Source organism: Rhipicephalus sanguineus, chromosome 2, assembly GCF_013339695.2.
Source record: "Rhipicephalus sanguineus isolate Rsan-2018 chromosome 2, BIME_Rsan_1.4, whole genome shotgun sequence".
Taxonomy (NCBI): domain Eukaryota; kingdom Metazoa; phylum Arthropoda; class Arachnida; order Ixodida; family Ixodidae; genus Rhipicephalus; species Rhipicephalus sanguineus.
The window spans coordinates 32,286,544-32,311,924 of NC_051177.1; the positions used below are offsets into that span (position 1 = coordinate 32,286,544).

A 25,381-nucleotide genomic window follows, 5' to 3' on the forward strand; every position below is an offset into this window, starting at 1 on the left:
AGTCGAGCTTTTCTCACGATATTAAGCGGCTTCGGGCATAACAGCAGGGGAAAAAATACATCCGTGCTGTATTGAAGGCGCTCACTGGGAAATTGACGGCAGAGTTTTCGTTGCATGTCATTTGTTAGCACTTAACGACTTTTAACTTTCACAGTGATGCATTCATTCTCTCGTTTGTCCTCTGAGCGTAGTTTGGCGCTCAAGCGGAGCTCATCCGCAGTCGAAGGGGAACTCATGTAATGTGAGTGCCCGCAGCATCGAGCGGCTGCTGCGGCGGGTTTGTCAGGCGGCTGATCCCAAGACAAAGCTTGCTGAACCATGACACCGGACTGCGCATTTGTTGGTGTGGAGCTGCTGATTTGTGATTATGTCACGTACAAGTATTTTTAGCAACTTATATCCGAGTTTCAGCCCATAAGAAACGACGTGGCCGCTAGGCTGGCATGGTCACATTTGACGCACTATAACTTGTTAGCAACCAAAATAATGCAACGTTTTTTCCTGAAGAATGGTAGACGACGTCCTTGACTTCAATCAGAGGGATTTTTAAAAAAATTAAAAAATGGCCTTTTGAGAAAAACATTTTCAAAATTCGGCGTTTTTGGTAATCACTTACGTTTCAGCCCACTTATCGAGTGAAAGAGAACGCGATAAAACCATGAAAATTATTTTAAAAGAGAGCGAAAGTATCAAAGTTATTTATGGAGCGATTTTTATTATCCTCACTTTAACTTGCTTGCAGCAATAAATTCCTGAAATACAGGTATTTTGTGCGACTTGCCAAGTTTGCGATTTTTTTTTCTTCAAAAGTGCTTCGACAAGCAAGGGAAATAATAGACTAATAAGATTGTATTTCACTTGTTCTTTAAGGGGAATAAATATTGTGACGAAGGAGTGCACCGTTTTTTCCCTAGGTGCGCTCAAAATTCAGAAATTGCGAAAATTGGCGGAAAAGCGTTTTTTGCGGCCGAAATTTGTATATTTTTTTTCAGGCGAACAATAATTTTTTTTTGCAAAACTAACTGCGAAACCATTGTTCTGGGTGTAATGCCTAGGCCTACAGTAAATTTCATCACAATCGGGAATGGTGACCGGGACCTCGTGTTCGATCTTATCTGGACACACCCAGCAACCGAGTTCAATGCTTAACACGCCTGCGTTAATAACACCGCAGCACAATGAAAGTGGTAACGAATTCCAAGACTATCATCATTTTTTAAAGCAGAATACGCGGATGTTAGAAAGGTCAAAGGTGTAATAAAAACAGTTAAAGAATATAATTTAGTTACATGGGAACGATGCGAAAGACAGTGTAATGGGGAAAGCTTGGTAAGCGATGCGGAACTGCACGGATTTATCGATCACACTACGAAAAGCCACCCGCTGTGCTATAGACCATTTAACAGGAGGGTTTCAGTGCCGCTATACTGGGAAGTTAAGATTGCCGTTTTGTGCTTTTAACAACTAAATGAACTACGGTAGAAGCATATGCATGAAAACAGTTGGGTTGGTGCATTCGAGGTTGCCTGACCTCATCAATCCACGTCACGAGACAGAAAATAAAAAAGCGTTCGTTTAACAGCCCAGGGTGGTGGCACCAATATGCTTTACGTAAAATCGTCTATACACACCGAGACATTCGACCCGCTGTCCTATTTACGCCAACGCCATTACATCGTCACACTTGTCCCCATGATTCGGGCTGAGTTTCGGTATTTTCTCATTATCACGATATTAGTTTATCGTAACCACGTTGGCTACCGATTTCATTACGAACGATACCTTGACATCGGATCCTCGTTAGGGACGACACAAAGGAAAACAGCGATCATCTTTCGCGCGTTTATTCAGCAGAACCAACAGATGAAGAAGCCATCGGCCGGGACTGATGCTTTCAGCTCATCGTGCGGCGCCCGGAAACCCTAAACCCCTGCGAAAATCTCACGGAAACACCGCTTTTCGAGGCGAGCCTGCACTGAGCGATAACGAATACGGCACGGTGCGAAGTACAGTTTGCGCTATAGATCGCGGCAAAGAATATTTGCCAACTTTCCGCGTCATAAGATGCCGCGCCGCGTACCCAAGGGCAATCTCTGTCGGCGCAGACGACGCGTTAGCGGCGGCGTCGCATCTTTCGCAAAAGTGCGTTAGACCATTTCCTGGACGACGGGAGAGTTTCGGAGCAGCCGACACGGTAACGTGTGATAGGGTACCGGGCTTTCGCACCGAAGAATGTAAAATAGATCTAAAAGTTCCGAGCAGTGCTTGGAAACGCGTTGGCACGGTTTTTATCGAATACAAAGAACCGACGGCTCCGTTCAGTGGTCAAAGCACACCGTCCGTGTTACTTAGTGGCGTAAACTTTTTCTTCGTGTAATGCCTTCAGACAGCAGCGGTAGGATAAACAAAAGGATAAACCGCCCACAATCGCAGCTCGAGAGACGAACACTGCACTCTTAATCAGGTCCTGCTTAAATGCTGGCTATAACCAGAAAACCAGACGAAAAATGTTCGGTTTGCTGACTATATCTAGCACTTTAAGCGGGACCCCATCCCCGATCCCCCAGTGTAGGGTAGCCAACCGGAAGTGTTTCTGGTTAGCCTACCTGCCTTCTCCTTTTCTGTTTCCTACCTTCCTTCCTTAAGCGGGACCGGGACCTGATCAAGAGTGTAGACTGGGACATATCGTTACGCACGCATACAGACAGTATGACTTTTCGTATAAGTGTGCGTGCGTCGTACAAAAGGTAAACTTAATTCTTGTTGAGAGCACGTCATTTGAGGGTAAGTTGGACGCTCAGCGGAATTCTCGTTAAGCAGCTTCTTTGCAAGGAAAAACGACACTTAACAGTTTCGAACTAAAACCAAGAGTGTCGATTAATATTGGACCACACTGCATGTTGGGCGAATGCATAAAGGCGTTAACGAATAAGCTACAGGCGAAAACGAATTCTTTTGATTTATCTGCGGTAATTCCTCCTCTATTTCGTGGATCACTTAGGCATTCGCTTAAGACGGCTTGAAGGCGAAAGCCATCTTTTTTTTGTTCTCAGTCGATGTAATGATCCTCCCCTGCCCGCCTTCGAAAGCTTCCTGGACCTCACCTGGTTTTGCACTGCCTCCGTGACCAGCCCGCGTTTGACCAAGCTACGACGTCATGTGGTGACGTCGTGATGACGTCACAGATTTTGGTTAGCTTTGACGTCATAATCACGTCATATGGTGACGTCATCACATGATGACGCTTTTTTGCATCACTCGCGTTGACGCCGACGACGCCGACGATCAACTTTCGCGTTTGATAAGGCATCTAAGGCTTCCGCCTTGATCATTTCTTTACTAGACCCTGGAGAGGCCGGCGATCGATGATCGGCCCTTTAATGAAGGAAAGGTGCTAGGAACCTGGTCGCGCAGCAAATCAGCCCAGAAAGCCACACGAGCTCTCCTACGGTACTTGAAAGCAACTTCATTGAACGACCGCCTGTGAAACTCGGCACTATGTATGTGATGTGCAATATGTCTATCCTTCGCTCTCTCTCTTTTACTCCCTTATTCCCCCTCCCCATGTGTAGGGTAGCAAACTGGACGCATAGTCTAGTTAACCTCCCTACCTTCCCAAGATTCCTTCTCTCTCTCTCTCTCTCTCTCTCTCTCTACGAGACCAAAAAAATGGTACGCAGTTAAGTTCTACCTACACATTGCAGGTTTGTTCCCGGTGTCACAGCAAGGAAACACGGCGCGCATGACTTCACGCAATTGAGGAGTCCGCCTCGCTGCACGGAATTACCGAGGTACAGCTCGAGAGCGTGCCTATGCAAACCTAGCAACTGCACGCAACAAACGCGCTTTTGTGGAAAGAAAACAGGCGAAGTGGATTTTTCTTCGCTTATAAAGCTGTTTATGATGAATATTTGGCCGCTGCACGTAAGTAAAATACTACTATCAGCAAGGTAATGACTGCAACAACTCTTTGCTCGTCCAATTTTTTTATTACCTTAAGACAGGGTTTATTGTTCGAGTTTCTCTTTGTTTTTCCTTCTCTAGCAAGAACGCAGCCTGCAGAAATAATTTTAGAGAGAGAGAGAGAGAGAAATAGAGGGAGGGACATGTGCAGTGCTCTATCTTGATCATACCCTCAAAAAAAGAAAATTCTCATTCATCATCGACGGAGAGTGGGATGGGACAGGGGTTAATCCCCTCTCTCCCCACCCCCCTCGGAAGAAACTGCCGGACTGGCATTCATTAATTCATTCATTCATTCATTCATTCGAATTTGTGAAGCTGTGTATTTGTGCGAAGGTATGCGGTACTGAACCCGCCAAACTGTGAAATGACTTTGTCGGAGCGAAATAACATTGAATAACACACACAAAATGAAAGAAGTTGAGCATTTTGATTACGACGGTGATAATCATATCTCGATGTCCTTTGCGAAAGGGTCATATATGTTCTAAGAACGCGAAGACAATGCGAGTGAATTTTAAACCAGCTGAAAAGGAACGTTTGGAACATGGAAGGTTTTTAGGTTTCATATTTTCACCTCTTACTTCCAGGATGCCTTTGTCTTCCAAGAATTAATTTTGACGAGACGGTCATTCCAAATTTTAATATATTGGTATGCACGAGTGAGCCGACAGAGTCCCGGCAATTTGAAGGCTGGCGGCGGAGTTTCTGTCGCTGGCGCTGCGTAAATTGCAGAGAGAGCAGTCGGAGTATATGAAGTTTCCCACCAGAATTACCAGAAAGAGAAGGCTGTGGCGCTGCAATCGTTGAGATACCACGGAAATGGTGGTGAATATATGCATTTGTCTGCTATTCGTCTCCGAATGACCTAGAACTTTTTTTGTGGCTTCATTTACCATACGCTTTATCTGGCTTCACTGGCGTCAGTTTCACAGCATGCCCCCCTTCCTATAAATGCCGAGGGCATAAAAAAAACAGTAGGGATTCTATGTCAGAACGCGGTAAAGTGCGGTAATGTGGCACTTGCAACACGCTTCCTTCGTTCTTCCGGTTTCCTCCTCTCACTCACTATCATGAGAACCGATGACATCTCAAAGACAATGCGTGTGTGCGCGCGCGCGTGAGTGAAGTGAGTGAAGGCGTGAGTAAGTGAGTGCAATGTGAAGTGAGTCAGTGAGATGCTGATCGTGAAGACGTGAGCTGGAGTGAGGTGAGTGAGTGGAAGTGAGTGAGTGAGTGAGTGAGTGGGTGGGTGAGTTGTAGTGAGTGAGTGATGAGTGAGTGATGTGAAGTGCGTGATGTGAGTGAGTGAGTGATGGTGAGTGAGTGATGTGAGTGGCGTGGGGGGTGGGTGGGTTGAGTGAATGAGTGAGTGAGTGATGAGTGAGTGAGTGAGTGAGTGAGTGAGTGAGTGAGTGAGTGGGTGGGTGGGTGGGTGGGTGATTGAGTGAGTGGGTCAATGGGTGGGTGAGTGAGTGGGTACGCGTGTGTGCATGTGGGGGCGTTTGTGAGTGCGTGCGCGCGCGATAAAGAGAGAGCGAGAGAGTCTGTGTGCGCATTTTCTGCCTTATTTTGTCCGTGTGCCTTGCTCTCGCTACGACCAAATTCTTCGAGATGAGATATAACAAACCCACACCGCGCCACATTTACAGGCATAATCATCTGTTGTGCAGTTCTTAGCAGTGACTTGTATGTTACGAAGTGAAAAAAAATATTTAGTGGCCCCTGGTAAATGACACAATCAACAGCTCTACTTTAGGGAATAGAGTAACCATCTCCTCATCTTTCATATGGTAAAAACTGCTTCTCTTTGTACAGAGGCAGAATTAAACATGCAACGTCAGGTGTTGGGTTACCATGAGGAAGACTGCTTTCCAAGTAATCGATTCATTTAAAGGCAATCGGACCGCATTTCGCGGTTGCTTAACGTCGTCTGCAACCTGCACAACGGCATACGTGTCAAATCGGTGTTAATTATCTCGCGGCAAGAACAGAAGTAAAACCACTTTAGCATAGTTCCGCATGAATATGACGTCATATCACGAAAGTCTACGTTACCTACGCTCACTTCCTGGGTAAACTTGAGGGTGTTGGCAACATAAAGCCAAGAAAGAGGTACGAGGCCATCAATCGGCGCACTTCATCTTCATTCCACCATCAATGCATGCAATCCTTACTGGAGGGTGGCTATGTCACGACATTTCAGTAGCCGGCGGCGGATAGTGAGCTATTTTAACACGAGCATCATTTCACTGCCACTCTCAACAACCCTCTACTCCTCCTCTCCCCCCCCCCCCTTACGTCCTTCTTCGCACCATACCAGCGCGCGCACACATAAATACCCAGTACTTCGTTTTTCCTGTATCATTTAGAGCCTTATTCCGACACTCGGTGAACACTTGAACCTTGTGTTTCTCTCTCCTGTAAATGCTGTGTTCTTACCTCACAACATTACCACGACACACTTCTTGTGCATGATCGATATGTAGGTTCGATAATATCCCGGTGTCCCCACCCCCATATAAATGATAGATCTGCCAAAGCTTGGCAGTTTCGGGAAATCCCCGCGTGCATGCCCGTGATATTTTTCTTTACTCTTCTGCATTAATAAAGCTCACGCGTGGCATCTTCTTTTCCACTTGTCTGTTGAGCTTAACCCAGAAATCACCTTGACATGCTGTACACGCAACCGGAAACAGTGCCAGTGGCTGGCGACTATCAAAGGCTTCGTTGACAATGATTCGGCTATGCTATTATTTCTTGTTTCAACGAAGGAGCCTTCCGGGAAGCGGGTCGCCTTCGAGGTAATTCAGCTCGCAGTGATCAAGATCGTTGCAAGACACGCCGCGGCAACAGAGGCATTGCGGCACACTCCGACTGTATTATCGCGGCAGTGCAACCGCGCGGCGTTACGTCACCTTGGATTGCATTTAAGCGGCCGTTCGATCATTCGCCGGCGAATAAACCGCGAACATCAAAGAAAGCACCCACACGCCAACTGAAGTTGTCTTCACCATGAACGGGGTGGTTTCGTAAAGCGAAATCCCTGCGCCGTGTGAGAGGAACCTCAAACAAAGCCACCGCCCCCTCGCGAACACATCGTACTGCCGATAAGTGTTTCGTAATAAGCTCTTTGGCTTGCCCTTCCGCGTATGTTGGGTAACGCCGGGACACGGGACAATCTACTCCATCTTAGCGCTGTGCGGAAATCGACTTCGCTAATCTGATAAGAATGAGCCAGCGTCCGCGTCTTAGTATATTTCCCTTTGGGGAGCGGCAGATAGGTTACGTACCTTTATACGTGCGGGTGCATTTGGGTCTGGTGTCCTGAGCTATGAGAGCAAGATCGATTAAATTCTTTTCATATAGCTAGTAAAGACTGCAAAATATTTTAAAGCACACCGTAAAGAGGGGAAGGGGGGGGGGAGAGAAGAGGACGAGCTCTGAATTAAATTTGACCGCCTAGGTTTCTGTGATGTGCCCCTCCAGTCAACCCGAAGTGTTGTTAGTGGTTGCTGTTAACGATACTGTTGGGGGTTCTCCATGTAAACAAGCCTGAGAAACAAGTGCACTTAACTGCCGGTACAAAATAACATGATGCTAACAAAACTTCTCACTAAAAAAATAATGGCATTCCAGACCCTTATAGGAGTGAAGAAAGTAACGCGTACTTTCGCGCAGAGTGGTCTTCGAGAAATGACCACTTTTTGTCGCCGTTAGTGCTACCAAATAAAAAATACTTTTCGAGGCATTCGCGCGTCGTAACAGAGTTACCCACGCCTAGTGGCAGCAATAGTATACTCGGACTAACTGCGCTGCGTCAACGGAGAACAAATATGAGGCACAAGTGCTCGGAGTGAAATTGGAGAAGTATTCTCATGAAATTGGCCACTTTTACATCGATAATGACAACCCCCTTCCTCCACCCCCTCCCCATGTTTAAGCATTAACTGTCATTTTATTTTCGGCGTGCGCTTTTTTAATCCTGCAATCTCGTTCATTCGAGAAGCAGCTGTCACAGCTTTTGACATAACAGACAGCGGCACGCTTTCTTTCCTTATTTATCCGTTTCGCCTTTTCCCTGTGGCGAAGACACCGTGTTTTCGAAACGTCCGAAGAAACACCTTCTGTCACAAATGTAAGTCGTTAGTGTACTTCTTTTTCTAGAGCATTTTCCTTTAGTGTCACTTTAAGCCGAATATCTGGTATAGGCTCTTGAGGCTTCGTTCTACGCAGGAGCCCCGAGATTTATTTACTTTATTTTATTCGCATACATAGGTACACAAGGACGCAGAGAAAAGAGGGAGACCGCAGGCTGCCACATAGAGGGGCACAACGCCTGCCTACTTTTTCCAGAGATATGAGCAGGAAGTACACTGGTGAAAGCACTGACCTCCGCGTAGGGGCACCAACTGCGACAGGACGGCGATGGGCAGCATGGTGACCATGGAACAGAGCCAGACCAGCAGAATGACCTTTGTAGGCGTGTGACCGCGTCTGCCACCGGCGAGACTCCAGGGGCCGAACGATGGCGAAGAACCTCTCGAGCGAGATGGACACCAGCGTCCAAGCGGACACAGACACTGACACGGCTGCGAGAAAGAGAAAGACAGAATGAGACATGTTTATGTCGTTCATTGCACGGTGGAATCCTTCACAAAGAACGAAACAAGTGGACTTTCTTTTTTTTTTTTTTGAGGGACTCGTTTCTTTGTTAGACACAACCAACTGAATCCAACCGACAATTATACAGGCCAAGGAAACCACAAGGGACATAAATTGTTGTCTTTAACTTTAGTGTAGTAATTATGACGTAAATTCAAATAAATTTAGGTGGACAAAAAATCACCTTTTCTGTCGGGGGATCCGAACCCCCGAACCGATTGGTGCAGCATTGGACGCGTAACTGGAAGGTTGTGGGTTCGAATCCCACCAACGCATAGAGTGATATTTCGACAACTCTAATTCATTTCAATTTACGTCATAATTACTACACCACAGTTAAAGACAACAATTATTGTCCCCCATGCTTTCCTTTGCCTAATCGTCTCTTGGGCTCGTTTGGTTGTATCTTCCAGAAAGTCGATTTGTGCACTTCGTCTCGCTGAGTGTACGTTCGACGTCACGACAAATTTTCGCCGTCACTAGACTTCTTTTCCTCTTTTATTTATGGTGTGAGAAAGCATTGGGCAGTTCGACCACAGCTAGGGCAGGCTATGTCAAAAGCTACACACACGAAGAACAACCTACACTGCCACAATAACATAAACACGCGGAGTGCTAATCTCCTGTTCGAGTATGCTGGACACATCGGTCAAATGTCACTGCGCATGACGTGACAGATGGTCGCCCGTCGCGTTGTACTTGCTGCTCATAGGCTTTCTCCGCTTCATCGTGCGGACACATTAGACACTTCACCCATTGTAAATGATGCTCGTCTCACGATGCGAATATTTGTTGCAACCGCATCGTTCCAATCCTATGTGGTTCCCCCCGCCAGAAAGACGTACTATACGTCTACGTTATAAAGATTTCAATGAATGCTGAGTGACTGCACTGGCTCTCTGCAACGGCAAGGATGAACGGCAAGGATGAGCGGTACCGCACCGCTCCATTCCGCCATGACCACGCTGATTCGCGCCAGGCCACTCTCGGTGTGATACAACCTTAACGTGCCTCTTGTGGCTGGGGCTCGCTACCTTACAAGTACGAGCAGTGGGTCGTGCAACTTTTGCCGTAGCTATACCTAATATGGCGTAGAACACTCTCTCTCCTACTACCCTTTTCTCGTTGATGATGAAACGCATGCTTTGCGTGCTTCTATCAGCCGACTTGACGAGCGAGCGCTCGCAGAGAAAAAACACTGATTTCTATCGTTCACATACGCCAAAGATGCGCTAAGCCCCATCACACTGTTTTGTTAGAGAAGTATTAGAGAAGCGAGTTGGGCTAGTTGGTGCGTATTAACTGCGGACATATCTACTAGCGCGAAAAACACGCAAAAGACGAGATAAAAGACGGCAGACAGGACGCAGCGCGTACGCACGGCCGCCTCGAAAGCAACGTGAAGGTTGACGCTTGTCCGCACGCAAAGGTTGCCAAACTTCTTTTTTTCGCTTTCTCCACTGTGTGCTCTACGCCGGTTGTGGAAGACGAGGTGCAGCCCAGAAAGTCCTTCTACTTTTCAATACGTTGTACGCTTTCCCTTCTCGAAACCACCGCGGATGCAACTCGAAGCCACCGCTGATGTGAAGCCAGTCTGATGCCAGAAGTGGTCCTCGCCCTGGAAAGGTTAACGAGAAGAGCCCTAGCATAGAGCCGAGTGACGAGCCTCGGCACTCGTTTAACGGCCCGAAAAAAAAAAAAAAAAAAGCTTTTGACGATGCGCGGCTAAGTCACCGTCGTCGGGTGTTGAGCACGTCCTGGCTAAAGAACACGTTCTGCATGCACTCACGAGTAACAGCAGTTGTACTGCGTCTACTGAACATTTACCGGCTATATTTGATGGATGCCATTAGCGTACCCATGAGCGTCCACCTCAATTGAGTGCAATATTTTTTTTTGTATATGGAAACTTCTGCGGGAGTAGTGCGAAACTTGCATGAATATTATCAGAAGGCCGCAGAGCTGCGATGATCTGCTGTCACCACTTATTCGATCGGCGAGAAATCAAAGAAACCGCTTCTCTATTGCGTTCGTACCAGACTCTCATCTGAAGAAGTCGTTGCCAGGCATCCTGCGCACGATTCAGGCTGAAAACAACAACAACAAAAGAACTCTGTCTTCGTAATCTAAGATCTAAGACACTACTGCTTTCTTTTTCTCTCCCAAGCCTTCTTTCTCCTCATTTCTTTGAAGGCGACAGAGGTGAAATTATTGAAAGAGAACGAAAACGGTGGCCTCTCCGCTTGCGGCGAGAACGCTAGCGATACGTCTAGGCGAAGTGTTGCGGCAAACCGCAGACGACGGATCCACTGGGGCGCGCCTTAATTTATGCGTTGTCACCGTCAAATAAATGATTCAAGCATAACCACCCGAGAATGTTAACTTCGCGAAGCGTGCGAACAAAGGGGTTACGAGGGAAAGTAGTGGAGGTTGCCGCATGCGAGCATATATATATATATATATATATATATATATATATATATATATATATATATATATATATATATATATATATATATATATATATGCAGAAAAGGTGTGGTATTTATTGACGCAAAACTTCATGGAGCTCATCGGTCATCGTTTGCAATGTGACTCTAGCGTGCAGTACCGTGACGCAACACGTAACATGATCGTTTCTTTGAGCATAGTTACATGTGGTTCTCCTTGGTAAGCAGGTTGCTGAAACGCGCCTATGGAAATTAATTCCGTGAAACGTCCACCAGCGACGCTGACGCCAACGGTCTTGTAGGAGAAAAAATATGACGCTTTCAGTTACACTTGGAACATGTGCTAAACTGAATGTCGTGAAATATAGTCCTAATATTCTTGCACAGCTTTCATTTTCGTTGCAGACTCTAGAGCACAACACATGACAAAGAGTGGGTGAAACCGGAAAAGTCACCCGGTACTTGTCTTGTGTCGCGCGCTAGATGGTGAGATGGAATACCAACACGCCCAGACTTATGCTATTTCGTCTTCGACAGTCCTATTTGTATTCTAGTTTCGAAGCAGAACTGAACAGTAATCACGCCCCTTATTTTCATACATACTGTGGTTAATGTATGTGGGCAATGATATCCGTGGTTCGATCCTAGCTTTTATTAAGGCGAAAGCGTTAGATGCCTCATCAAACGCGCACATTTACCGTCGATGTCAGGCACAGCACGAGTGATGTAAAAAAATCATCATCACGTGATGACGTCATCATGACGCCACTGATGGCTAAAATTTGTGAAATCATCATGACGTCACAAATTCGTAGCTTCGACAAATGTGTACCGATCACGGAGGCAGTGCCATACCACACTAGGTGCACAAAGCATTCGGGGGGGGGGGGGGGGGCATTAGTACATCAAATAAGAAGATGGCTTTTGCCTTCGAGTCGTCTTAGGTGAATGCATAAGGGACCCTGTGAGTTTTTTACTGATTCATTATGTTCGTTTAAGTTAGAAAATTAACAGTTACAAGCACGTAACCATGAAGTCAATCAGCGAGCACCTAAGACCATGTCCTCACGACAGAGATGGGTATCGTCACGAGTATGAGTATCATCATGGGTATCACCAATATCAAGCATTCGAATAACAACCCCGCTGCCGACGCAAACGATAAGTTGAGACGCGGATAAAACGAAGGAGAAATTCATTTTGACAAGAACCCTACAAGCGAAGACGACGTGAAAGCCGATCGAAGCCGCGGCTTAGAAACAAAGAAATAAACACACGTAGGTGCTATGCAGCTTGATATTCGCTTCGCGAAGAGTTTTAGCTCCAGGGTGCAAGCGTCTCTAAAGTCATTAAGGCGTAAAGCTGTGTCATAGAGCCGGTTACTTCCCTTTAACTTCTTTCTCTCGCCTGTTTCCCTTTCTCGTTCCTCACCTGTACTTTTTTCTTGCTTCCTCGGCAGCACAATCTACTTCCTGCTTCGGTGGCAAGGGCACACTTCGACGCCTATCGTCGGGCCATTAATAACCGACTACTCCAAGGACGCATCGGGATGCACCATGATATATACTGTGCCCTCCTCCCTCTTCTCTCCTCAAACTCGTACTTTTTTTTCCTCTCAGCTGCGCCTCTATACTCAGCTCTTGTCGCGCGGAACGCACGCGCGCGGCGTTGGCCAGCGGCGTGTGGCTTTTGTAATTCCCCGACTGAGACGTTACGCGACGAGTCCAAAGAAAAAGGAAGAAAAAGAGGTGAAAGCGCGCGCTGATAACGAGATATCTGGCGAAAGGCGCTGCGTGCCTGCCTGGAGCAGACACTGACTGCTTCGCTCCCTCGGAGGCGGTGCAACGGCGGCGATTCTTGTAGGCTGTATACGTTGTGTCACAGCCTGCAGCGGTGGGACAGCCATCTTTCATGTTCTTTTTCGGTGTGCCTGCCTGAAGCCGCACGAAGCGTGGTCAGACCACCCTTCATTTTTTTTTTTTATTTTCATTTTTTTTCATTTTAACCCCTTCCGTGGTCATTGTGAAATGCCTGAATGAAACTATATGAAACTTAAAAGTTTCGGTATTTATTTATTTATTTTATTTGTATACACACACACACAAGAACAGAGAGAAAAGAGGGAGAGAGCAAGCTGGCAACTGCCACCTATAAGAGGGGCACAACGCCTGCCTACTCTTTCGGGAGGAGGGAAAGGAAGATAGGAGGAGGGAAAGAGGAAAGAAGCTACAGGGAAGTAAAGAATAAAGTGACGAAGACTTGGACAAAAATAGGTAAAAACACACACAAAAAAAGAAAAAAAAAGAAATGCTGATCCTGGAGAAAGCACTCAGGTCAGTTTTCGAACCGATAAGCACTATTTAAAAATATATACGTACATTATATTCTGGGATTTCGCGTGTCAGAATGACGCTGTGACCACGAGGAAAGACGCGGACTTACCATTTCTACCGCTTGCTGTTCCTTGACGTGCACCAATATTTAAGCACGCGGGCGCGGCTGCACTTCGCCCGCATAGAATTGCGCGGCCGGCAAGCGAAGCCGACTCCTCGAGTTTGTAGCGCGGCGCTTTAGCTGCTCAGGTTCAACGGAGGGTTTAGTACTTTTGGCGCGGTCTTAAACGTACACCTGATGACCAATGTTTATACAGAACACGCTTTTCAAGGCAAATGGGAATATTTCTGCTGTGCTAATGCATGACGCTTCCAGCTTAATGGATTATTGTGTGGGTCGCATAACCTACTGTGGGGTTGCAAAATTCAATTAGACGCTATGTTCCCAGATTAAACGGAAACTGATCTATTTCGTAAAAAGCGCGTCTCGCAAACTTTTCTTGCGCGATGTCTTACCTTATGACCCCCAATATAACTAAACTGCTTAACAAATATAGACGAGCCGGATTAATACCTATTAATGCCGCCTTCTGGATAAAAGACAGGCGCGCGAGGGGGAGGCAGCGAAGGAGAGGAGAGAGAAGGGGGAGGGGACGCGCATGCGCTGGCGCTCATCGCGGCGCTGCGCAGGAGAGAATTTCGGCATGTCGAGCCCGCATTTCAGAGGAGTCAACCGAAGCAAGCGCCGGATTGAACGCGCGCAGCGCTCTACCACTTGAAGGAGAGGAGACTAGAGGAGGAGAGTAGAGTATGCGCCGCGAGAGCAGAAGCGACAACGCAGGAGGACCGCAAGCAGGTGCTGGTAGAGAAGGGGAGAGAGTAACGCGCAGCTGTTGGAGAGAGGGAAGGAGGAGAGTTGCGCATGCGTGAGTGCGGAGTACCAGGCCGCGGGACATACCCCCGAGCAAGAGATGCTTCGCATCTAAAAAAATTACCAGGCTAGCTTTAATTTTTTTTTCTTCAGTGCACATTGAGGTATAGATCCACTTCCATTATTTGGACATCGCAACACCCGTTTGTAGTTTTCTCGAGCTTCAAGCGAGCAAAATAATACAAATAAAAGAAAATGGGAAACCACTGAACAGTGACATCCGGGAATCACTCAAGAATGACGTAATTGAACAGTGAATCACTGAAGCTACCTCCGCAGGTTTCGGCACAGACACATGAGCGATGCGTCTGATGCATAACTGTGCACTTGGTCATGTGAGATCTGTATTAACACTGTGGAAACTGCCCCTTCGATGGTTCAAGGTCGTAAGAAAGATCCCGACTAGCAGAAAAGCATTCACCAACAGTTGCTAACCTGCCTGTCATCTTTCATGTGTTCTTCCTAGTTATACGCGCATTACAAGGTACATCTAAAGAAGGTAGCAGCTGGTGCTTCTGAGTTCTGAGAAGCCCGCTACTTGAGAGTTAGTTGGCTTCGTGCTGTTTAGCCGCTCTCTTTTTTTTCCCCTTTAGTAGTTACTTCCTGATGCCACTAAGTCGTGCTACCTAACGGGCTGCAGAAGATAGCACCGCTTATTTTTTGCTTTTCTCTTGTCCTCAGTGCTTGTTGCTGTGGCCCGGCCTGACACGCTCCGATAAAACCACGTTCCATATAACCGGCAACCAGCTAGTCTAGCTTAGACTCCTAATGACTCCTACACCCTACCAACCTTTAGTAAAGTGTACCCTCAAGCACTATGCTAAACAATTCATGGTGATACAGCAGCGCGAACACAGAAGCAGCGAAGGTAACAAAGACCGCGTCTGTGTCTCTTGTGCGCACTGCGACTTCGTGAACATTAACCAACTCGCCAGGCTCCCTGCTCTCATGATAAAAAAGTGTTAAGCCGAACGTAATCCAAACCTCTTCTTTTCTGATACGACAACCGCCTTGAGCAAGCTCCCCACCGCAGTATTAGTACGAGGAACACATAACTACATCGCGGGCGGCACAAACATACCGTGGTAGAAGATTAAAATTCCAGCCAGGGAGAAAGAAATGCAACACAATAACTAGAGCAGCAAAATGAAAGACGAGGCTCGATCGGTTACACACGTGGCTAAAACTTCTCCACAACAACGGCGTATTCACCCGGGAAAATGCGCGTTTGCTAGCACATTTGAAACCATATGAGCAAGGATACTTCGCACCGCAAGGATACTTCGCGGTAATCAAAATCCAATGATTATACTCACGCTGCTTAATATTGAGTGTGAGCCCCATCTCTTTTACGAGAAAAATAAAAGCAAGGAAGCATCGAAGAATGCGCGGTAAACTGCTTCCGTGGTGCAACCGCGCAGGCATAATTTATGATCACACCTGCATGCTGCCTCGTAAAGTGAGCATAACAAAAGACCAGACGATGGCTGGGCTGCACCAATTAATGCGGGGGTCGTTTGGAAAACTATCAAGCACGTGCTCATATTTACACTTGTGAGCTCGAAAAATTTATTATTAGGAAATACGGAAAGGAGGAGAAGGAAAGAAAGGCTCGCTAAACTTCTGAGGCATAATGCCGCATACTCGAAGTTTGGTTTAGGTACGTAAGCGCGACACGCAACATAAGTTTACAACGCGGAAGTCGTGTTACCAGGCAGCGCGCATAGCACATTCCGATTATACGAGATAGCGCCACAGCGCCGCCACCGGCAGTGCGTGAAGACGCAGCCTATATAGCTACAGACCTTGGACGAGCTGCTGGCGCTGGTAATGATCTCGCGGCTGCTTTGTAGCCTCGGGCGCCACTATACTATCACGAGGAAAGCCGCCGGCCTTTCTGGCTGTTAATGAAAATGCACGATTTGTAGACACACTTCGTGTGCGTGCCTTGGCAGAATCACCGTGGTGTCGCTCGAAACCACACACACACACACACACCACACACACACACACACACACACACACACACACACACACACACACACACACACGCACGCACACACGCACGCACACACGCACGCACGCACGCACGCACACGCACGCACACACACAGACACGCACGCAGGCACACGCACACACACACGCACGCACACACAAACGCCTACACGCACGCACGCACACACAAACGCACACACGAACGCACACGCACGCACACGCACACACACACGCACGCACGCACACACACACACAAACGCACACGCACGCACGCACAAACACACGCACACACACACACACACACACACACACACGCACACACACACACACACACACACACACACACACACACACACACACACACACACACACACACACACACACACTATCGCGCCGTGACGTAAGAGCGTACCTTTTTGGCGCAAGATCAGGTACTATGACTATTCTATGTTTGCGAAAGAGGTTTCTCGGTCCCGTTTTGTGTTCTTCGTAAGATGTAGTATGTCGAACGCAAACGCGCGTAGCTCGATGTGTCATGTTATACTGTTCAAGGATAACATAAACATAAACTATGGCCACATAGTGGGCGCTCCCCCCCCCCCCCCCCCAATACCACCCTATATTTTACTTTTCTTTCTCTTCCCTTCCTAACCCCCCCCCCCCCATTTTTTTCCGCTATGTAGAAATGACTTATGGTTTGCTTGGACAGCGCCTCCGTGATTCGTTGGCTTGAACTGTGCGTGCAAATAGACTAGCCCAACAACGCATGCTATTCAGTTACATGTCCTGCACGCAATTGACGTCGAAAGGTTAAGCGCCCGCGTAATCCCGGAATAATGCGGGTAATTTTTGTAGCTTGACTCCGCAACCTGGTGTTCGGATATTCCGCCTGTACTGGCGTGTACATACAGTATAGCGTGGTACAGCTTTATGTTGGTTATACAGCCACAAATTACTCGTAAGTTTGAAGTGTTGGTCACATGCCACAGTCGGTATTTTTTTTTTTCATGTCGACTGCAGGTGTTATCTTGTTTCATGCTCACGTGTTCGAATGGAATGTGCGTATAGAAGGAACGCCAGTTTCTCACTCCTGGTAACGCAGGAAACTACCTGGGTGTCCAATTCGCCATGACAAGAAAGAAAGAAAGAAAGAAAGAAAGAAAGAAAGAAAGAAAGAAAGAAAGAAAGAAAGAAAGAAAGAAAGAAAGAAAGAAAGAAAGAAAGAAAGAAAGAAAGAAAGAAAGAAAGAAAGAAAGAAAGAAAGAAAGAAAGAAAGAAAGAAAGAAAGAGAACTTGCTCACCTTCTTACTGGAAAATATTTTTCTTCTTTCTGTTTTACGATTGCTTAAGTACAACACGCTGTATTCTCGAGCGATTCGATTTCTTGCTACTACTGCATGAAGAAAATTGGCGAATGTATACCATGTCTTCCTTTTTTGTAAACTCTCGATTGCTCCAGACCCAACGAAGAAATCTTGCTGAAGTTCCTTGACAAATACGAAAACATGTAGGAACGCTGTCGGACGAGGAAATAGTGTCGACGTTGAAAAATAGGGAAGAAAAGAAGCAAAAGAAAAATTGGCAGATGTGTCTCTGCAAATGCAACGCGAATTCCTTAAGTCGTGCTTAGCGTGTCGTATACCGAAAGCCCCGGAGCTCGTCTCAGATCAGCACAGTTTTCTTTTTCTTTTTATTTTACTTTATTTTTGCGCAACCTTGTTACGCATTAATAATAGGTCGCTTGAGATAGGACGTGGCTCGCAGAGGTGTGTACCTTGACCCAGATACGCGCACACATGTTGCGTTACAAAGCAGAGGTGACAGAAAGGGGGAAAAACAAACAGTAGCTTCAGTTCAACACTTACGGGTTTTTAAAGTGTACTTTTTCCAGACAGTTGGAAAAGGCAATGTGGGCGGCAGTTTAGTCATACTGAATCTGTGAGAATTCTTTTTTATTGTGCTTAGCTTATCTTTTTTCGCAAGTAAGAAATTTCTGTTTAGCAATCGGTTATTTTTATGGGGTTTAACGTCCGGAAGCGAATTAGGCCGTGTGAGACGACGTAGCGGAATGTTCCCATTAATTTCGACTACACAAGGTTTTTTTTTTTCAATGTGCACTATATAATCCCACAGCACACGGGCCTCTAGCATTTGACCTCCATCGAATTGCGACCAACGCGACCGCGGCGACGGCGCATGGTAGAGATTGGGCGCAGTCGGTGTGCAACGAAAGTCTGCACAGAGTATGCTTCATAGCAGCTGTTCTCGGTGTCAACATGTTTCACCATATCCAGTAGCGTTCGACCGCAATTCGAAACAAAAAAAGTACATTCGACATCGAAGACAAAGAGTTCATCTTATTATTCCGGTTTGTCGACATGAGTGAGTCACATAACTGTCATGAGATTTTCTTTTTCAAAGAGACTGTCTGAGCATTTGCAACGTACCTTACATACTCTCCGTCGGCTATGCGATCTCGGTGGTATCGTCCCCTGATAAAACCTTGAACATAGCCATTTTATTTGCTTTATTTGCTTCAGTTTGCTACGTGTGTTTTCCTTACTTTTTTTTTGGGGGGGGGGGTAACTTCTTTTTTTCTGGCGCCGCAGGACTTATAGACATGGATTAGCCGATGTGATATAAATTTCAACCTCTCCACAGCGAGCCGGTTAGGAGTAAAACAGATCAGCACAGAAAACACGAAACATTTCTTTCCACCTCGTCGTGTCTACGATCCTGCAGATCAGCAATCTTTTTGCAGTCTTCAGCACAGTTAAAGAGCCTCGCGGTCGCGGCCTCGAATCTAAATGAGCCACCGGTTTTTGTACATGATTTAACGAAAATGTTAACGATGTACGCTTTAGTAAAGACACTATAAGAGCTCGCGCACGGCGTCAAGCGCCTTTAGAAGGCTGGTCCTAAGGCACATCTAGCAGCACAAATTGGCTCTTACCTCCTGCAGCAATTTACACTCCCTAATATAAATAGCAGTTCGGGGACTCCTTATTCGTCACGCTGGGCTTCAGAAATAGCAGCAACGATTTCGGTTTCTATCCACCATCTCCTTTGCTTGGCTGGTCGATTCGGCGTTCACTTCCTAAATTGCTCGCCTGGATTGCCAGGCGTGTTTGTACTACGCGTACAAGGAAATCACGCGCTTTTCGATTTGCGCTCCAGATTCGTACCTTTAATGGGTTCCTTTCACAGGAGAACCCAGCCGACTACCTGATTCCCCAATCACGACCCGTCACAAAAGACCTCGAATTTCCTGCTCTTTAGCCGACTGGTACCCTCAGTAAGGCCTAATAAGATGCTGAGTGCAGAATTTTAGTCTCGTAACTTCTCTTTCAGGTTGTTGATTGAAAGATTATTTCATTCATTCATTCATTCATTCATTCATTCATTCATCATTCATTCATTCATTCATTCATTCATTCATTCATTCATTGAGTGAGTGAGTGAGTGAGTGAGTGAGTGAGTGAGTGAGTGAGTGAGTGAGTGAGTGAGTGAGTGAGTGAGTGAGTGAGTGAGTGAGTGAGTGAGTGAGTGAGTGAGTGAGTGAGTGAGTGAGTGATGAATAACTATTTAAACAATTCCATTATTGTTTCTTTCTTTCTGTTATGCGTTCTTCATTTTTATAGCCTTCGTATTTGCAAAAGCCTCAAAAATCAATGAAGAGATATATAGAGCGAGAGAGAGAGAGACAAAGAGAGAAAGGGAAAAAGAGACTGAGCAACTGAAAGCAGAGGTGTTGGTACTTAAATTGAAAGCAGGGCCGTCGTATACCTAAATATCAGCCCGAACTACAGCGTTGCGAGCGGGTGAAAGATGGGGCTTTAAAGAATAGTAGCTAGAAGCGCGCCCTACTCGACGTTGTCGGCAATGGGCTATTCGTGCCCTTTCACAGAAAAAAAAGAATTTAACAAAACAGCGAAGGAAAGATAAAAATACTTGTCGGCGTCACTTCGTGTTTGCGTTTACTACCTACAGCTCTAGGCGCCACTTGGCACTATACTGTGCCCCTTCTGTAATGTAAAAGGTACTTGTCAAAGCTCAAGTATGAACGATCGTGCGACCCCGTACGTCGTCCTTTCTGAGGTTAAAGAACGTTGAGGTAGCAACACCGAGGTCGTTGGTTAAAATATTGCATAGCAGGCGCTTTCCTCTCAGCGTTTTCAATGCCACCCCCCGCCCCTCTGCTATTTCTTCTTTCTTTAAATCCACGCTGGGTGCTACACAGCGCGGTTCAACGCGATCTTTCAACTCCGGTGGCAGTTTCGCTTCGCTGGCATTTTACGCGCCCGAAGGGAGCCGCGGATGAATATAAATAACCTCAGTGACGTATATGCGTGCGCATTAAGTGTTTATTGAGATTAAATAATGTCGCTGTCGGTCCGAACCGCTCTCTGAACCGTTACGATTTCAGCTTCTCGGAATATCGATCCAAGGGAATCGAAACGTAGTGGCACTTTTGGCTCAGTTTAAGACTTGCAATTGACGTAAATCTTAAACAAGTTGGATCGGAGAGCCATATTTCAAGCGCGCGGAGAACGCGAGCATTAGCTACACGCTCCAACGGCAACGCCCTTTTTATGTTTGGTGAGGTAAACAATGCGAGGCCGTATTTCATACTATCACACAAAGAGAAATAGAAACTACGTAATTCAAGTTGGTATGGTTCGCTTGCTGGTATTGCTTCATTATAGCAAGCTATATATACCTAGGTGCAATAACATTTAGCCGCGTGTCATCTCGCTGCGTTGAAACAGCATATCATCGTCACTATCAACGCTAAATGACCGCAAATTAACAATGCAATTCGCAAAATACGCCCGGCTCGGTGGTTGACCCAAGGATCGAACCGTTAATTGCATGGCGCAGTGCAACTACGCAGTACGCAATAGCCATACAAGGTCAGATAGCCATACAAGGTTCCTATAAGGCGCGATATAAGGCGTCATTGCCATATAAGGCGCATAGCCATATAAGGTGCCCTTGTAGAAAGAGATCAATAATGTTTCTTTTTCTTAAGTTCGGTATGATTCTGTCTATAGCATTGCAAAACTCGCCGTGGAATATTGAGTTCTGCACTTAATACTCGCGTTCTACTACACAAAGGGGATGTTCGATATCATGAAAATTGGCGCTGATTTACGCTACCAGCTCGTTAAGGAACAGACAGAGGAAGCTGCATTTTAAACAGTCTATAGACTGTCTACATACATTTTTGTAAGGTTGGCCCCATAGCCGCCACATTTAATAATGGCATCAAGACACATCAATTATTAAGTCATCGTTTACAAGCGCATCGCAGGAATGGCAAAGGAGACCAAACACCCACAAAGAAGCATTGGCAGGCGGATGTCAAACGTGCTCGCAAATGCCTCAACTCTTCGACCGATCCAGGCTAAACTAGAGCGACGAGAAAAATCATGTCGCCATTTCAAGGAAAGTTTCAGGCACTTTCGACATATAGCCAGTCGTTCATTTCGCTAAGAAAACGAAGGCGCGTAAGGCTTCTTTCATTCAAATATTTCGAAGTTCGCTTGGGTCCCATTAGCATAAAAAAATGTTACGCGCGACTACAACCCTCTGTCCTGGAGAAAAGTTTGAAAACCTAAGAAAGGTAGAAAACTGGTTAATTACCTTAACGAGGTGCGGGTTCGAGCTAGTTCGTACTCCATGCTATACTACTTATCGCACAAAATCTTTCTTTTTTTGCTTTTTCGTCCTTCATCAAAAAAAATTTTTGTACAACAAGTAATATAGTGTGGTTAATTAGTACAGTTCAGCGCACCTGGCAGTCGGTCGGGATAAACGTGAAATTGATGCAAGTTCGTATCCGGTGCGCACATAGGCCCCTGACGTGACGCGTAGGTACATAAGAGTGATGAAACTCAACGCAACCAGACAGCCGGCAGCTGTGCCGCATATCGCGAACCCTTATGCAGATAGACTACGCAACCTGCAAATGGGCAGCCCGAACAGGTGCGATTTCTCCCATACTCACAGGTTTTGCTTTCTGCGCGACTTTCATCTTGCGCCATTTTATTACTGTAGGAGTGATGGACGCCACATGATATTGCGAGAAATGGCCTGAAACCGCGTAAGCCATCGTGGAGCAGTAGCACGACGTTCGATCGAGCGTCATTGCAACTTCACAGCGAGCACGCGGCTGAGTCTATAGTTCACTAGCCTTCAAGAAACGTGTCTTAAGCAACCGCTTAGGATCCTTAAGTTGGAAGGGAAGCAACTTGACCAAGTGCTACGGGCCATCAGGAATATAGGTGACGAACCGGTCCTTCTTTAATGGCTGCCAAAGATGGGGAAACATCGGTTTCGCACAACAATGGCTCTATCACACGCGAAAGGAGTAGAAAATATTTCAGCGTGGGCCATAATGACGTACACGTTTCACGAATATCCGTGGCATTATTCCAGAGGTAGTAAGCAGTAGTAAAGTGACTTTTTACGACGACGCGTGCGGTAATAAAACTTCAGCGATATAGCAATCTATGTGATTGACGAGCCTATTTTATATGGGCGTCGTCGCGCACAGCTATCCCCAGAGAATACTATCATTTTACAGCCGTGTCCGGATTGCTTTGAACTCCCAACCTCATAATCTTAACATTGTCACGGAAATCTGATAATGTCCGCGAGGCCCATATAGCAACCTGGACGAGTATGAGTATCAGTTAAAATGCCCGCATGTCTCACCGCAGCGCTACGGAGTAGCATATAAGAGCCATCGAAAACACTGGCGTACGGCACTATACTGCCGCCCAGATGTAAGCAGCCCCCCCCCCCCTACCCCCCACCCCCGTTTGTCAAGTCCAAAAGAAAATAAGTTTCGCAATGGATGCAAAAACGAAAATGAAGCGGTGACGTGCTTTTCACAGACCTGCATTTGGTCTCCGGCTTTGCGGTGGTAAGGGGGATGCAAACAGTTCTTGGAATGCAATGTCGGGTGTCCTCGGCCGCCATTATTGTCGCAAACTTCCACGGTCATAACCCTTCACTTTCAATAATAACTGGACAGGGTCGACTGAGTAAAGTTATAGAGCAGACTTGGCACCCCCTACTCAGGGGGCACCAAGTCATGATTAGGGGGCGCCCCCATGATTAGGAGGGCGGCCGCCCCTCCCTACCCTCATGCCCCCCCCCCCCCCTCCCCACTTGTGCGCACGCCTACGGCCATGTGCACTTGATTACACAGTCTGAACAGTGTCAAACCGAGCATTTGCGTTTGGCAGTCAGTTCAGTTTTTAACGGCGTTATCAGATACGCGTTCTTGCCACTTCTTTTTATTTTTCCTCGTAACTGTTAAGATATACTATGGCTACAGAGTAACGTATACGAGTAATTTAAAACACTGGCATACGGCACTATAATGCAGCCCAGAAGTAAGCACACCCTGATCATGCATGCCAAAGCTGATCTAAGAACTTGCTCCTACATCTGCTTTCACAAACAGAGAGGTAGTCATGGTCAGATTGACCGCATTCAAAGTCTTCCTTCATGTATCGCGCCTAGGTTGTTGGAATCTCAGACATCTTTCGCAACGGTATCGCTGAAAGGCTCCGTACATTACTGCAGGCAGTGTGCTGTTCGACATGCACGATAAGCACGCTGAGCCAGTAAAGGTTTAGTCTCATGTCTTGTTTCTCTTACACCTGTTTCGAAATCTCTGCAGAGAATCCTGAAGAGAGCCCTGGCATCGTCGTTATGGACATAACTGCAATAATGCATATACGATGTCGGTAACACAACGCTTCTTCCAAAACGATAGAGTTCAGCATACGTAAACCATAAGCAAGAAACTGAACGCTTATGGCATTGATGTAGCAATCAGGTGACGTGGCGCCGCCGATTCGCCATCGGCCGGACATTTACCAACCGGGCAACGCTCTCCAGTGAGTTTACCTAGCACTCACAGTATCATTGGAATATTTACAAACAAAGATATATATGCACTGATTGAGTTATTGCGCGGACTGCCGCTGACGTCTCGGCGAAGTTTTGCGCAACCCAACGCACATAGATTAGCAATGTATAATCCCGAATACGCTTTCCTAATTAAGCTCACATTTGAGAGCTTTTATGAAGAACGGCGTGGAATTGTACAGTCCGGTCCTCACTTTGGCCTAGCTCAGCTCAGCTATGACGGTGGTTAAGAGCAAATAAATATATAAAAGAGACCAAAATAAAATAATAAAAATAAACCCTGTTACCAAAATGCCACGAGACTTGAGCATCCGTGCAATGCGAGACAGGTAAGCTTCCGGAAATTTTTTGCTTATGTGTGAACGAAAGGTACTAAATTCGCGAGTTCTTAAGAGCACAATTTTAGCCGCTGGCGTGAGGCGAGAAGCGATTTTCTTTACAGACATTCTGAGGCTCTCATAGTTTGAGCTGTGACACGTACTAATTGGCACATGGGCTGACGCCACCCGCGGGTTGAAAGCAGTAAAGGCATATTATATAAACAGAAAACAATTTTTTTGTCATTACCCTGGAGATGTTAGCCTGGTTCATCAACTGGCTTGCTACTCCACGTGTCAAGTGATGACTATGGTATATGCAACGATCTCATATACACAGAGATAACACGTACAATCGTGAGCAGTATGAAAGGGGACACAGAATTCGTGTTTACTCGACGATTACTTGTTATGTACCGCAGTAGTACGGAAAGCCGAGCTAGTTGGTAGGAATGCATGGTGCAATAGCGCAAGAAATAGCGCCGCGTTGGCTCTCTTGCTTGTGCCCATGTGTTTCTTGCGCTATTGCACTATGTAATGTACCGACATGAATGGGACGTACGCCTTGATTTGCGAGCGGTACCTTCCCGTTTGAGCATTTAGTTTGATGAAAACTTTTCCGCTCGCGAACTTCGTCCAGCCACTATGAAATTAAAAATGTAACGTCAGTGTTCCATCTCATATTGCTCATGTGTACATTCACGCACACAGATATAGACAGGAGAGTTATTCATAAAGTTTCGTTCAGGTGTGTAGCACTCAGAAACGCCAACAGCGCTT

General features: G+C 46.4%; 1 protein-coding gene across 1 annotated transcript in view; it reads right to left on the reverse strand.

The window, feature by feature from the left end:
• Positions 1-25,381, reverse strand: part of LOC119382668 (gastrin/cholecystokinin type B receptor) — a gene marked incomplete in the record, with an annotated part of 173,591 nt that overhangs the window by 40,894 nt on the left and 107,316 nt on the right. Inside the window, 1 exon segment of the mRNA XM_037650467.2 lies at positions 8,357-8,555. Coding sequence (XP_037506395.1) covers positions 8,357-8,411 — 55 coding nt within the window.